Source organism: Podarcis liolepis (genome assembly GCF_965112155.1).
Source record: "Podarcis liolepis genome assembly, chromosome: 10".
Taxonomy (NCBI): Eukaryota; Metazoa; Chordata; class Lepidosauria; order Squamata; family Lacertidae; genus Podarcis; species Podarcis liolepis.
The window spans coordinates 18,937,064-18,950,747 of record NC_139562.1 but is presented as its reverse complement, the minus strand read 5'-3'; the positions used below and the strand labels follow the sequence as shown (position 1 = coordinate 18,950,747).

The window sequence follows — 13,684 nt, the reverse complement described above, 5'->3', positions numbered from 1 at the left end:
TAGTATTTTGATCATCTGTCTACTTCTCCTGGCAGTCTACTTCAGCCATGAAATCATTAATGCCTGAACTTTGTTTTGGACATATTAGCTTCATTTCCCCATCCCCTGTCACTTGATCTTTACTATGTTAATATGCTGCTTTGCTTCAAACTGCTTGCACACTTCCATTTGTATGATTGTTGGTACGGTTTTCATCATAATATCTTTATGACTGTCTGACTGATTGACTGACCAAAATGGAGGCTATTGATGTCCCCCTGTTGTTGACAATGAAGCCACATGGGAGACTTGCACATTACAGTATATGCATTTGTTCCCCAGATGGCAAAAGGGGGCTTCCCAAATAGCAATATACAGTATAAGACCATGGAGCTGTCATCTGAAGAAGGCAGCTTTCATTTTCAGATTATGTCTTAACTGGTGTTTGACCCAAAGGAGTTGTCCGTATCCGGCACACATTTCTCTCTCCTTCCCAGTGCAAGGTAGATATGCAGTAAGCCAGTGAGGCCTGACTTGGGAAAGTAAGGAAAACTACATATTTAAGAAGAATTAAGGAAAAACAGATGACTCTTAATTAAAAGTATTTGTCAGCACTCCAAGAGTTTATTTCGAAGAATATTGCCAAGCTTTCAGAGCCCCTTCATATTTTGCTTCCCGTGACATATTTCAAGGAAACCAAAGTGTGTTTTTAAACTTGATTATAGGTTAGAGAATGCCAAGTAATTATCTGCCCAGAAATCGCTTTTCTTTCTTTTCTATTTTTTTTTATAACTATGCGTGAGAGGAAAGTTTGGTCAGAGTTGCCGGTATAATTAACCATTTCAGTCTGGCCAAGTTTCTATTCACAAAACATTAGATTTCATCTTCAGTTGATTGCCCGCAGAGGGTACAGGATTGCATGTGAGGGCATGCTTTGCTTTGCATGTGTGTGTGTAGTTCTGGCCTCTCAGGGTGGCTTCTTGGAGTTCATTGAAACAGATGCTGTTATGACAAGTTTCTTAGTATCGCACTTCATTGTGAGTTGGCCCAGAACCCTGATAATTTGTATTTTAATTTTTATTTATTCATGTATTGGGACATGTAACCTGCTCTAGGCCATTAGGTTTAGTGAAAAACAAGCTAAAATATGCAGTAGCTGAACAAGCCCCACCCCACGCCTATCTAGATTATTACGCAGCTCCCCCAATGTTTATCAAGATGTTAGAGCAGGCATGGCCAAACTTGGCCTTCCAGATGTTTTGGGACTACAATTCCCATCATTCCTGACCACTGGTCCTGTTAGCTAGGGATGATGGGAGTTGTAGTCCCAAAACAGCTGGAGGGCCAAGTTTGGCCATGCCTGCGTTAGAGGGATCTCTGGGAACGAATCCCAGCAATACATGTATCTTTCCCATTGTTACATAACTTCATTGTAACACAGCCATTCCAAGCCAATCATACGGGGCTATTCAGACATTACTTTTACCCAGAGCCGTAGCTGGGTGATCTTGTGCCCTTGGCAGAACCATCCAGATTGCACCCCCTAGCCACGGACAAATTAGCTCTTATTTCTGCCTCTCCTCCAATCCTCCACCCATTCAATTCACCCTCTATTTAAAACCTTTTCTTATGAGGCAATGATCAATATTTTTATTTATAGACATATTTATGGACATATTTTTTTAGCCGATTTTGCAGCTGGGGGGACCTTGCCTGCAACCCTGATGGGGGCCCACCTCACCACTCCCTAGCTCCGGCCCTGCTTTTAGCCCTGGGATTCCACAAGGGGACAGATCAGGAAGCAGGCCATTCCCCAAATTATGTTCCCAGAGATTTGATCTTATTGACCCTCTTTCTTATGCATTTGTTTCTGTGCACATTTGCAAAAGAGCATCTTCATTGCTTTTTAGTGCTCAGCCAATCCTGTTAATCGGTAACTGATTATCCTCCCGACTAGTTGAGGCAGTGGGAAATAAAAATGCTGTTAAGTTGGTTGGAGGTACTGCCAAAGACCTCCAGCAGAGATTGAAACCTATTGGAGTAAGTGTTCTCTGATTACGCACAGCTAGTAGCCTGTGGGGGGGGGGGGCAGGGATTATTCAAGCATTTAAAATGCAGCCATTAAGACACTGAAGTGAGAAAACTGTGTGGATGTTACACTTTCATATTTGTCTGTCAACGTTCTTAACTGTGCAGGATGATTTGTGAATTTGCAGGCTATGACATGAGGAAGGAAGGACCAGTTAATCCTTTAACAATCTCTCAATCTCTCTCTCTCTCACACACACATTTTTATACACACACACACACACACACTTTATATACTGCTTGGTTGTAGAAAAGACCTCAAAGCGGTTTACAAAAAAAGATAAAACAATAAAATCATTCCTTTAAAAATGTACAACCATAATTTTAAAAATACAGAAAGTTAAAACCACAACAGAATAAACTAAAAATAACCAATAAAACTCATACAAATGTTCTAAACATCTGGGTAGGCACATATGCAGTAAGGCGATATTGTGGGTAAAAGCCTACGATAAAGCCTCTGGCTAAAGGCTTTATATACCAATAGTAACACCTTAAACTCATCCTAGTAGCAAATCTGCAACCAGTGCAGACCTCTGAACACAGGTGTTTTATGCTGACAAGGTCTCATTCCTGTCAGCTATCATGTTGCAGCATTTTGTACTAACTGCAACTTCCTGATCAAGCACAAGAGAAGCGACATGTAGATTGCACTGTAGTAGTCCAATCTTGAAGTAACCAGTGCATGAACTACTGTGGTCAGGCTCCCCCAGTCCAGGAATGGTCGTAGCTGTGGAACCAGTTGCAGTTGATAAAAGGCACTTGTGTGCAGCCCCATCCAGTGTAGGCAATTTGCCAGTTTCTCAGAAACGGGAGCTGCTCACCCACACTGCCTCCATCCTGCCACGATTCAAGCTCAGCTTGTTTTTCCTCATCCATTTCACCACAACATCCAGGTAGTGGCCCAGAGACTACACAGCCTCTCCTGATTCAGATGTTATGGAGAAATAGAGCTGAGTGTCATCAGCATACTGATGGCTCCTTGCTCCAAAACTTCCAGTGACCACTTCCAATTGCCTCATGTAGATATTAAATAGGACTGGAGATAAGATAGTCCCCATTGCAACTTTCTGGACTCGGTCCTGAAGGTAGAACTGGAACCACTATAATACCATTCTGTGAGAGCAGAATGCCGGAATTGATGAGCCTTTGGTCAGATACAGCTGGGCTACTCTTTTGTTATGTTGTTACGATGATAAAATGGAGAGAGGGAGGACAACATATGCTGCCCTAAACTCATTAGAGGTAAGGCAGGACATAGATGTAATATATATATAAGAAAAGCTGTGAACATGTACCAGTATCTCTGAGTTTTTAGATATAGAATATGGATTGTGGTAGCAAAAGATGCTGAACAGATTTGGAAAACAGATTTGGACTGGATCCTACATAATCATATCATATAGTAGACTTCTGGCAGTGGATACTAGAATGTTTCACGAAAACAAGGTACAACAGTGAAGGAAAACAGATATATAGGCCCCTGGAAAATAACTTGTATTTCATTAGGAATGTGCATTACATTCAGGTGCATAGATTCAAGCAAGCTGATTTGGGATCATCAGTAGCTGCCAAAGTTTCTTACAGAAATGCAGTTATCTGTATGAGAAAGGCATTGGTATTGGAATGAATATTGATTAAAAATTGCTATTTTGATTAATTGGCATTCTTTCTACATCATACACCAACCATTCTGTTTCTCCATAACTGCTCAGTATTTTCCTTGCCACAAATATTAAAATTTCAAAATTAGCTCTACAGCTCCAAAGGCTATTTCAGTTTATTGTTTCTGTCATCAAAAAGTACTTACCACAACACATCTTATGTTCTCTTGGGGGGGGGATATCAGTACAGTTGCAGGCTTAAAGAGATTTGGAAAACATAGGACTGGAGCCTGCATAATCATATCATAAAGTAGAGTTCTGGCGAGACAATCAAATGATAATGAATTCAGCTATTTTATGTTTTTCAGTTATGGGAATCTAACTGTTCTGTACTGTGGTTGGAATCACCTACCCCACAAAATACTTTTTCCAACATACCACCTTATTTTGAAAGCCTTTCCACTCCAGTTGAAAAAATATAATGATTGTTAAGTCAACTATTGATTATTGTTAGTAGAACTGGAGCTCTGGAATGCTAATACTTGAAAAGCAACTCCCTTATTTGATAGACAGTAGAGAAAACATGCCAAAGTTTCCAAATGACAAATTTTCTTGTAGAAATGGCCTTCATTTAAAAAAGCAACCCAAAAAACTCTGTGGAAATGTCTTAGGAATTCCAAGGGGAGATAAGAGTAAAACTTGAGATGCAGGTATCTTAATCCTATGATCCAAGTAGCAGCATCAGTGAAATATCTGTCAGAACTTACAAAAATCCCAACCAATCTCTTTTATGATATTGTAGTTGAAACAATATTAAATTGCTAATGCAGGTTTATTCCCTGGCCACAACTGCTCTGTTAACTGCTACTGTTCATGGAACTACTTGTTGTTTGTTGTTTAGTCATTTAGTCGTGTCTGACTCTTCATGATCCCATGGACCAGAGCACGCCAGACACTCCTGTGTTCCACTGCCTCCCGCAGTTTGGTCAAACTCATGTTGGTAACTTCAAGAACCCTATCCAACCATCTCGTCCTCTGTCGTCCCCTTCTCCTTGTGCCCTCAATCTTTCCCAACATCAGGGTCTTTTCCAGGGAGTCTTCTCTTCTCATGAGGTGGCCAAAGTATTGGAGCCTCACCTTCAGGATCTGTCCTTCCAGATTTCCTTAAGAATGGATAGGTTTGATCTTCTTGCAGTCCATGGGACTCTCAAGAGTCTCCTCCAGCACCATAATTCAAAAGCATCAATTCTTTGGCGATCAGACTAAATCCGAGGCAAGATTGAGGATCCTCCAAATTCCCTTATACAGTGGTACCTCGGGTTAAGTACTTAATTCGTTCTGGAGGTCTGTTCTTAACCTGAAACTGTTCTTAACCTGAAGCACCACTTTAGCTAATGGGGCCTGCTGCTGCTGCTGCCGCGCCGCCGCTACACAATTTCTGTTCTCATCCTGAAGCAAAGTTCTTAACCCGAGGTACTATTTCTGATTAGCGGAGTCTGTAACCTGAAGCGTCTGTAACCTGAAGCGTATGTACCCTGAGGTACTACTGTAGAACAGATAATGGGGTAATGTTAAACAAATAAATAGCTGCATTAGTGTTTTGTATTGTCTCATTTTTTAATGTTAAATATTTGTACAGCTCATGCATTCCTTCATCCAGTGCTTCCTGCAGTTGGACTCCCAACAAGAAATTAATAGTTCTCAGATATTATTTGAGACTGAAAAGACAACCATGTCACCCTTCTGCTTGTCCTGTTCCTTGTCAACCAGCCTTGTGCTTTTCATTAGTGCAAACCTGGAAACTCTTTTTTGAAACCATTGGCAAATATTTATGAACGGGTCATTTTCCGGTTGAAGAACCTTTTCTTCGTTATATTAGGACATTTTTTTATAGCCGCTTTTTTTTAAAAAAGAGGATTAATCCACATTAATTTATACTTATACAGTTTTAATTCATGCAGAGCAGTTTTAGAAAATTGCTAAGAATTAGACTGTTAAGTGTTTTGCAAGTGGCCCATAAAATAGTTTCCAACTTCCTTCATACGGAGGAGTCGCCCATCAAGGCTAGAGATACAAGTGTATTAAGACTGTCTTGATCTGATAAGCTTTTCAAGGAACAAGAGTTGCAAAGCCACATGCTGAGTCCCACAATCTCTGTAAATCACAGCTGCTATATTTAAAATGTTCTGTTAGATTCGTATTAAACATGGTTGTGAGGTGGGGAAAATGGATAAAATCTAATGTAGACCTAATTAAAGTTTTAATTAGTGAGCTACTCCCCTGATATTGCAATGTATGGGATGTATCTCCAGCTACAGCGCTTATGAAATAGTATGCGTAGGTGAAATTCTGTTTTATGGTTTTTCACTTAAGTGAAAAATAAGGTTTTTCTTCTGTTAAAGATATCGTATGTGTCTGAGTTCATGGGAAAGAGCACCATCTTAAATGGAAATAAAGTGTTGTTTTTCAAAACTCAGTAGCCATGATGGTGTGGGTTGGGCAGGATACTATTTATCTCTTTTCTACCAAAAGTAACTAGCTTTTAATTTTGTATATTTTGTGTCCTTCTGAAACACTGTCCCATATTAAAACCACAGAAGTTCCATAGTAAACATTCAAGTTGGTTTATAAATAAAAATATACAATGTAATGAATACTTTAAAATGTGGATGGGAATACATGAGCCAAGAAAGTGCAGTTCTAATCTTGAACTTGCAGAACAAGGTAAGGTAAGCCAAGTAAAGAACAACAAATTGTATCCATTGCTGAGCTAGTGGAGATCCACTGGTGTAGCAAGACCTGTGTTTCTTTCCCCCCTGCACCCCCCTAAAATCTGCCCCGGAGGAGCCCCTAACCCCCAAGAGCTGAGTTTGAGGGTCCACAAAGGGAACAGGAAAGAAAGAAGTTATGTTGCACTCACGGAATTTCCTAGCATTGGATACATCCCATCGGCTGAAAAACCAATTCCCAAAGAAATTGTTGGGGAGCAAAACTTTGGTGAAACTATAATTAATAATGCTGGCAGTCTTGTGTAAAAGCATCTGACTCCTTGTGCTCTATAGTTTAATCCACCAACTCTGAAAAATGGCAGCCGTAGTGTCATGAGAATGCACTCAATCTCTGTTGCAATGACAAAAGAAATGGATATTTAAGTAACACTTTTATACTGATTACAGGAGGCAAACCAATAAATACTGTATGATACAGCATGTTTATGAACAAATAACAATTAATGTACCAGTAACAAACGACAGTGGTTGCATTCAGACATCATATTCCATATCCTTCAAAATATGGCTTGAGTTATGTTGCACTCATACATTCAACTTAATATAATATTTTCATAATATAATATAATATAATTTATAATAATATAAATTAATGACTAGATAAATAATATTACAATATAATTTCTGCATTGGGTGTTTGTTTTAGGAGCCCGGTAGCATTGGAACTGAGGTTAAACACAGTCTGAGGTGCATAAGTACATCAGCCTGTCTTCATTTGCTAGCACCAATGGAGACTTCTTCACCTTCTTAGAGGGACATAAGTAGGACGCAGCTTAAAGGTCAGGACGTGAATAAAACCAGGGAAAGATTTAACTGTAAGCACTTTCTGCTGAAGGGGGATGTGGTGGGAAAAGTCTTCCGCCCTGTGCTAAAAGGAATTACCTCATTTTGAGATTTGGATGCTTGGGGAGCAGCAGGATCAATAACTCCAGTTGGGGCATTGTGTTGATCTCCTCTTGATTCCTGAACCGCTTTACATTTCCCATGTCGGGAACCCAGACGTTTTCGGTAACAATTCCTTCCTGTTGCTTGCATGGTTCTGCTAGAAAGGCAAGAATTCTCTCTAAACTGTGGAGTTGGAGTCTCTCTGGGGTGCTTTAACTAAATAAAAGCTCAGTGTCTACAGGCCATCAGTCTTATTCTGTCCCTCATTCACTACTCCCATCACCCACCCACCCTCAAACTAATCAACCTGGCACTGGGCGCTTTGAAATGTTTACTGAGAAAACAGTTCTGTTTTGACAGACAGCAATTACAGCACCTGGGCTTAAAGCAGATTTTACAGCTCTTTTGGGGATGCTTTATGAATAGTCACCGTGAGGTCGGTGCAGATTTGTGCAAACAAGCTTTGAGGCAGAAATGGAGCCCCATTCTCTTAGCTACACACAACGCTTTATCTCACACACATCCCTTCTGGGAGAATCCTCATTTTCTCAGAATAACTGGAACCATCTTAAAGCTACTCCATACTCTCCATGTAAAGAGAACCTGTAATAGGAAACAACCTTAGGCTACCCTGCATCTGGGTGGTTTTGTTTTTAACCGCTTTTTTAGAGCCCATATTACTTAGTTTCAGTACTTGTGACTTGTTGGACTAAAACCTATTTTGACTCTGACATAACTCCTAAAATGGAAATTCTGTAATAATCTTGTTGTCTAATCCGTTTTACATGTTGAATCTGAAAGGTAGATTGAGGTATGCAGAAGCTTTTTTAAAAACTGTTTTTTATTGCAAAGCAGTTGCTTGCCCAGGCTCCCTGTCAATTCTAGGATCTGCCCTGTTTTTGTTCTACACAGTTGTTACAGAGGGAGTCTATTAGTCATAACAATCAAATGAACCTCCATATGCCAAGACAGTGTAACTCTGAATACTTGGGGCAAGCAGCAGAAGAGGGCTGTTGCCTCAATGCCCGGTTTGAGGGCTTATTTATGCATCTGACTGACTGCTAACGGAAACTGGATGTTGGAAGAGATGGATTATTGGTCTGAACCAGCAGGCCTTTTTATATTCCTCTGAAGGAGTTTTTTTATTTGATTTTGTTTAAAGCTATTTATAGAAGGGCTGCACTTTCTCAGTCTTCTGTCCCACACAGGTTATCTGAAAACTTGGCTCCTGTCATTAAAAGCCTTCTCAGTCGTTTCCCCCCTCGCTGCATTTGCTTCATTTCTTAAAATGTTTCCAGCTTTGGAAAGCTTGGGTTTCAAAATCTTCGCTCTCCCAGCTACATTTCAGTGTTTGTCATAATGTTCACAGTTTTTTGTAATAAGATCATTCAGGTTATCTTTATTGCCCCTCTGAACTTCATCCTTGGTTTCAAGAATTTGTTAACTCTATTTTTAAGTTAGCCTCAGAGTTTTTCCACAGTGATGTCCAGGACAGAAAATGTCAACGGCAGATCTGTGTGAAAAGGTGCCTGTTTCTGTCAAGCAGTTACTGCTTTTCTCCCCTCATCTCGACCCCTGCTTTGAGCATGCATTGGCCTCTGTCTGTGTCTTCAGGAAGGAGAAGGGCTTGGGCCTATATTTGAGAACACTGTTCTCTCTAAGGAACTTGGCAGTTCTGGAACCACATGAAAGCTATTAGCACCAATCCCCTAGGTAGGGTTTGTGGTGAACTTTGACTGCTGTAATGACTTCTGTATTACAACAAAGGCAACATTTTTGTAACATGCTTCTAATCTTTGATAGTTGAGAAGAGGAGCAGAGACCACGTGCTGCTGCTTTTAACATCCCTGTCAGTTGCTGGTTACAACTAACCTACAAAGGCTATAAAGTATGTGAAATATTTGCCTCAAACTGTGCCACCTACAATAAAGGGGTGGTACATTCATGAAATTTGTTTAGGGTTTCATTAAAATTGCGTTAAGGTTAACCCCCACTTTAAAGAAAGTAGGGGAGAAACATTCCACATCCAACATACTGAGGGGATTTAAAGGCCCCCAATATACTCTCAGTGTAAATAACTACTATATGTGCTATGTACTATATGTACATATGTGCATATATGTACTATATGCAGCAATTAAGATGAGATGTAACCCCAAATAGTATTGTAGGGGTTTTATTCATATATAAAGTTGATTTTCAGTTTGGGGGAAGGAATCATCAGGGATTTGAGACCCTATTGGGCATCATTATCAACTCCATAAATAATCTCTGTACTATAAACCGTAATCTCTTAATACAATTTTATTTTTACATTAAACTGGAATCATTATCAAATGCATTGCATTTGAATCAGCATATAAGTAAGGTGTTTTGGGTCTATCTTTTTTGCAAGCATAAGGAAGTTGAACTAGCAAGCCTAGACTTAGCTAAAAGGTAAAGGTAAAGGACCCCATTCAGTAAATATTATTGTCCTTCTATGGCTTTGAACGATATGCAGCGTTGGTCAGCATTGATAGCAATCACTTAGCAAAGAATTGTGAAATATAGCCTTTGTGAAAAATATAATGGTTTGTGTAATGATCAGAAACCTGGGTTACTGTCAAAATATGTTCCTGTATTGATTTATAGGTGATGGAGATTAGTCTTAAAAAGTCAAATTCATAGCAGCTTTGTGATCTGTGCAGCCAGACCATTCCTTATTCTTAAATTAGTATAAAAAGCATACCAGTCTCTTTCATTTAATGGGAAAAATAACAGATCTAGAACAGGGAGAACATCGAGCATGTTAAGAAGTTTACTCCATCACTTTGGGGCCACCGTAGTTACCTCTGAAACTGAAATTTAGCAGCTCACTGGTGAGCAGAGGCCGGCAACAAGAAGCACTGGTAGGGCTGAGATCTATTGTTTCTAAGTGGTTGCAGGGCTGTCCAGGTGTCCTGATTTAAAAGCTGCTCCTTGAGACAGGAAATTGTATCTTGTTCTGAGGTTTACTGTAATAAAGTACATAGTCCTGAGGGATGGCGCTGCTGGGTCCATGAATCACTTTATGGGCAGGCTGCTCTGACCTCGGCCCAGTGATTTATTCATATCATTCCGCAGCAGGAATGGGAGAAATGTGACCAGCAAATGGTCTTGCTCCATGGATGAGTCTTTAACTAGGAGACCAATATATATCCTTGAAGCCAGATCCAAGATGCCTTTGCAGTATGCCTTGGGAATCTGTTAACAGGGGAATTCCTCAGATTTCCTGAATGTGCTTTGTGATCTGTCGAGATCTGAATGGCTTGCTTAAAAAAAGTAAAGGCTACAGACTGCTGTAAACACACTTAACTAGGGAGTTAAGCCTTAGGACTTATTTCTTAGTTAACTTACACAGGGTTGTATTGTTAGAGAAAAATCAGTACATTTCAAGTGCAGGGCTCCCAGTAATTCACTCTCAACTTATATTTCTGCCCAGGAATTATTTTGCACAATGCTTGTGCTGCTACTGTTTTGTACAAGTCGAATAATGTGATGGTAGAGTTCTGATAGTAGAATAAATCTGCAGTTCATAGAACTTACAGTTGTCAGCGATAGGATAAGGACTTAAATCGGGGGTAGGCAACCTAAGGCCCGTGGGCTGGATGCGGCCCAATGGCCTTCTCGATCTGGCCTGTGGACAGCCCAAGAATCAGCATGTTTTTACATGAGTAGAATGTGTGCTTTTATTTAAAATGCATCTCTGGGCTATTTGTGGGGCATAGGAATTCATTCATATATTTTTTCAAAATATAGTCCAGTCCACCACATGGTCTGAGGGATGGTGGACCGGCCCATGGCTAAAAAGGTTGCTGACCCCTGACTTAAATTATTAAAATAATTTACTCATTGAAAAACCTGTCCAAAACTGCATACCTAGTGTTTATTCATTAGTCATCTGTTGATGACAGCAACTTTGAGTGATTACTTGCACCTGTGAAACTGCTGTCACAGATCAAATATTATAGACAGAGCTTTCATATTCCTTAACTAGCACCAGCTGAAACACATTGCTTTCAGTGACAGCAGTTGATGCTTTCAACTGCTAATCATCACGTGGCAAAATATCATCAAATGGCATGTATCCATGTGCGGATCTGCCCAGATTAATATAAGAATAGAGAGTAACTTTTCAAGTGCAATATGAATTACATGATAGCTTTCTGTGTGTGGCTGGACTATGTGTACACTCGTTATCTTTTCCTGCCAATTCTAGCATGTTTTCCCTCCCTTTCCTTTGTGCTTGTCAAATTCCTAGTTCATAGTTGGTATCATACACCCCAAGATTGGCATTCTTTTAATTATACAAAGCAATTTACACTTATATTCATACATGTAACAAGCCTAGGATAATGACTTTCATATGGGGTTACATATTGGTCTGAGAGGACAAGCTAATGCTTTTTTGCCATATACCTGTCTTAAGATCTAGAGTGGGTTATAGCTTTAAATCAGGGATGGCCAAACTGTGTGGCTCTCCAAATGTTGTTGGGCTACAACTCCTATGATTCTTGGCCACATTGCCTAACACCATCATGAGGGTCACACGTTAGCTAATCTTGCTATAAATAATTTCAAGTATAAAACCAGTAAAGGAATATCACATTTGGAGCAGCATCCTTTAGTTAAATAATGTGAAAGTTAGTACTTAGGAAGAGAACTACAGTACAGTGGTACCTCGGGTTAAGAACTTAATTCGTTCCTGAGGTCCGTTCTGAACCTGAAACTGTTATCAACCCGAGGTACCACTTTAGCTAATGGGGCCTCCTGCTGCCGCCGTGCCACCGCCGCCGCACAATTTCTGTTCTCATCCTGAAGCAAAGTTCTTAACCTGAGGTACTATTTCTGGGTTAGTAGAGTCTGTAACCTGAAGGGTCTGTAACCCGAGGTACCACTGTACCAGCTGACAGCTTGCATGTTTATATCGTGGAAATAGGAGCAATCTTTTATATTTTAAAAAAATGACAAAAGTTGGCCTGAATCATTAGACACTCTGTTGGGGATATAGTGACTAAGGTGCTGGGGTGGCGATTAAGGCATTCAATGTCTCTTGTCTTAGCCCTGAGCAGTGATTCTATAGTCTGAGAATCTTGCAAGAAGAATGAGGATCAAAACATTGAAACTATGGGAAAGCAAATATTGATTTATTTTATATTATACAGAATTTCTATAGAGATGTTGAGAATAAAAGCTGAGTCATGTGACCACATCATTACCTTTATTGTGGGGAATTTTTCTACTTAAGGCCTAGCTGCATATTGTATGCGGGGGGGGGGGGAGTAGTTTGAAGTGTATTGAGTTCACACCTTGAACTAAGGACTGATTGCAAACTTCTACACAGACGATTTGGGTTTATATTATCCATTTAGAATTCAGGTAGAGGTGGATAATTTGCAATTTGGAGAGGTCTCCCAGGCCTGGCTCCTGTTTTGACAGCCCCTTCAGCAAAGCATCCTCCAGTGGCCTCTCTTCTGTGTCATGGGGACACAGGCAGACACAGACTGGAGGTAACAGCAAACAGCACCAGCCACACCCCAATAAGTGCTAGGTGGCTGTGTCTGGGAGCCACCTTCATTTAAATTTCCCACATAACACCACTCTTGGTCATTGCATTGATCTAGCAGCTTGGCATTCATATGACAATCATTTTTAAAAGCATGATTTTAAAGGGGGACTTTGGGCAGGTGGCAATAATAAACTTAAAAACTTGACCAGGTACAATTAGATGTTGTTGAATGTACGTGCAATTAAGCCGTTTGCCTGTTCTTTTTCAGGCAAGAAGCCCTTCTAGCTGCCATTAGTGAAAAAGATGCCAATATTGCTCTGCTGGAGCTATCGTCCTCCAAGAAAAAAACGCAAGATGAAGTAGCTGCACTTAAACGAGAGAAAGACCGCTTGGTGCAACAGCTGAAGCAACAGGTACGAGAATATTGTTTGATTCAATATGTGAGTCTGCCGTTCAATTTGCAGCTTGCCTTAGGCAAATCCCCTCGGCTACTACCTACCTCCTCACATGTCATGCTTTCCCCAAACTGAAAGCTACCACAGCACTTTAATATTTTTTCCAGCTATGAAGGCTGACTCTCTTACTTTCTCAAAAAGAGAAAACGCCAAAGGTTAAAGGCAACCAGTTTCTGGTGGGGTTAGGAATCTGTCCTATAAATAGTTACGTGCAAGACTGAAGTAAGTCCTACACATTAAAAATCATTGATCATTTTATTTTTCTATGATATGAAACAAGTGGCTGGAGTCCACATGGGCTGTATGAGGACTAATAAACTGAAAGCTAAATCCAAATAAGACAGAACTGCTCTGTGT

At 40.2% G+C, this 13,684-nt stretch overlaps 1 protein-coding gene across 25 annotated transcripts in view; it reads left to right on the top strand.

The window, feature by feature from the left end:
* Positions 1-13,684, top strand: part of ERC1 (ELKS/RAB6-interacting/CAST family member 1) — a 161,416-nt gene that overhangs the window by 110,697 nt on the left and 37,035 nt on the right. For all 25 annotated transcript variants that reach the window (XR_014516241.1, XR_014516242.1, XM_083461763.1 and 22 more), the window contains one exon: positions 13,141-13,285. Coding sequence is in view for 23 of the 25 variants with exons in the window: in XM_083461763.1 (XP_083317889.1) it covers positions 13,141-13,285 (145 nt within the window). In the remaining 2 variants the exon portion in view is untranslated. The remainder of the gene's footprint in view (positions 1-13,140; positions 13,286-13,684) is intronic.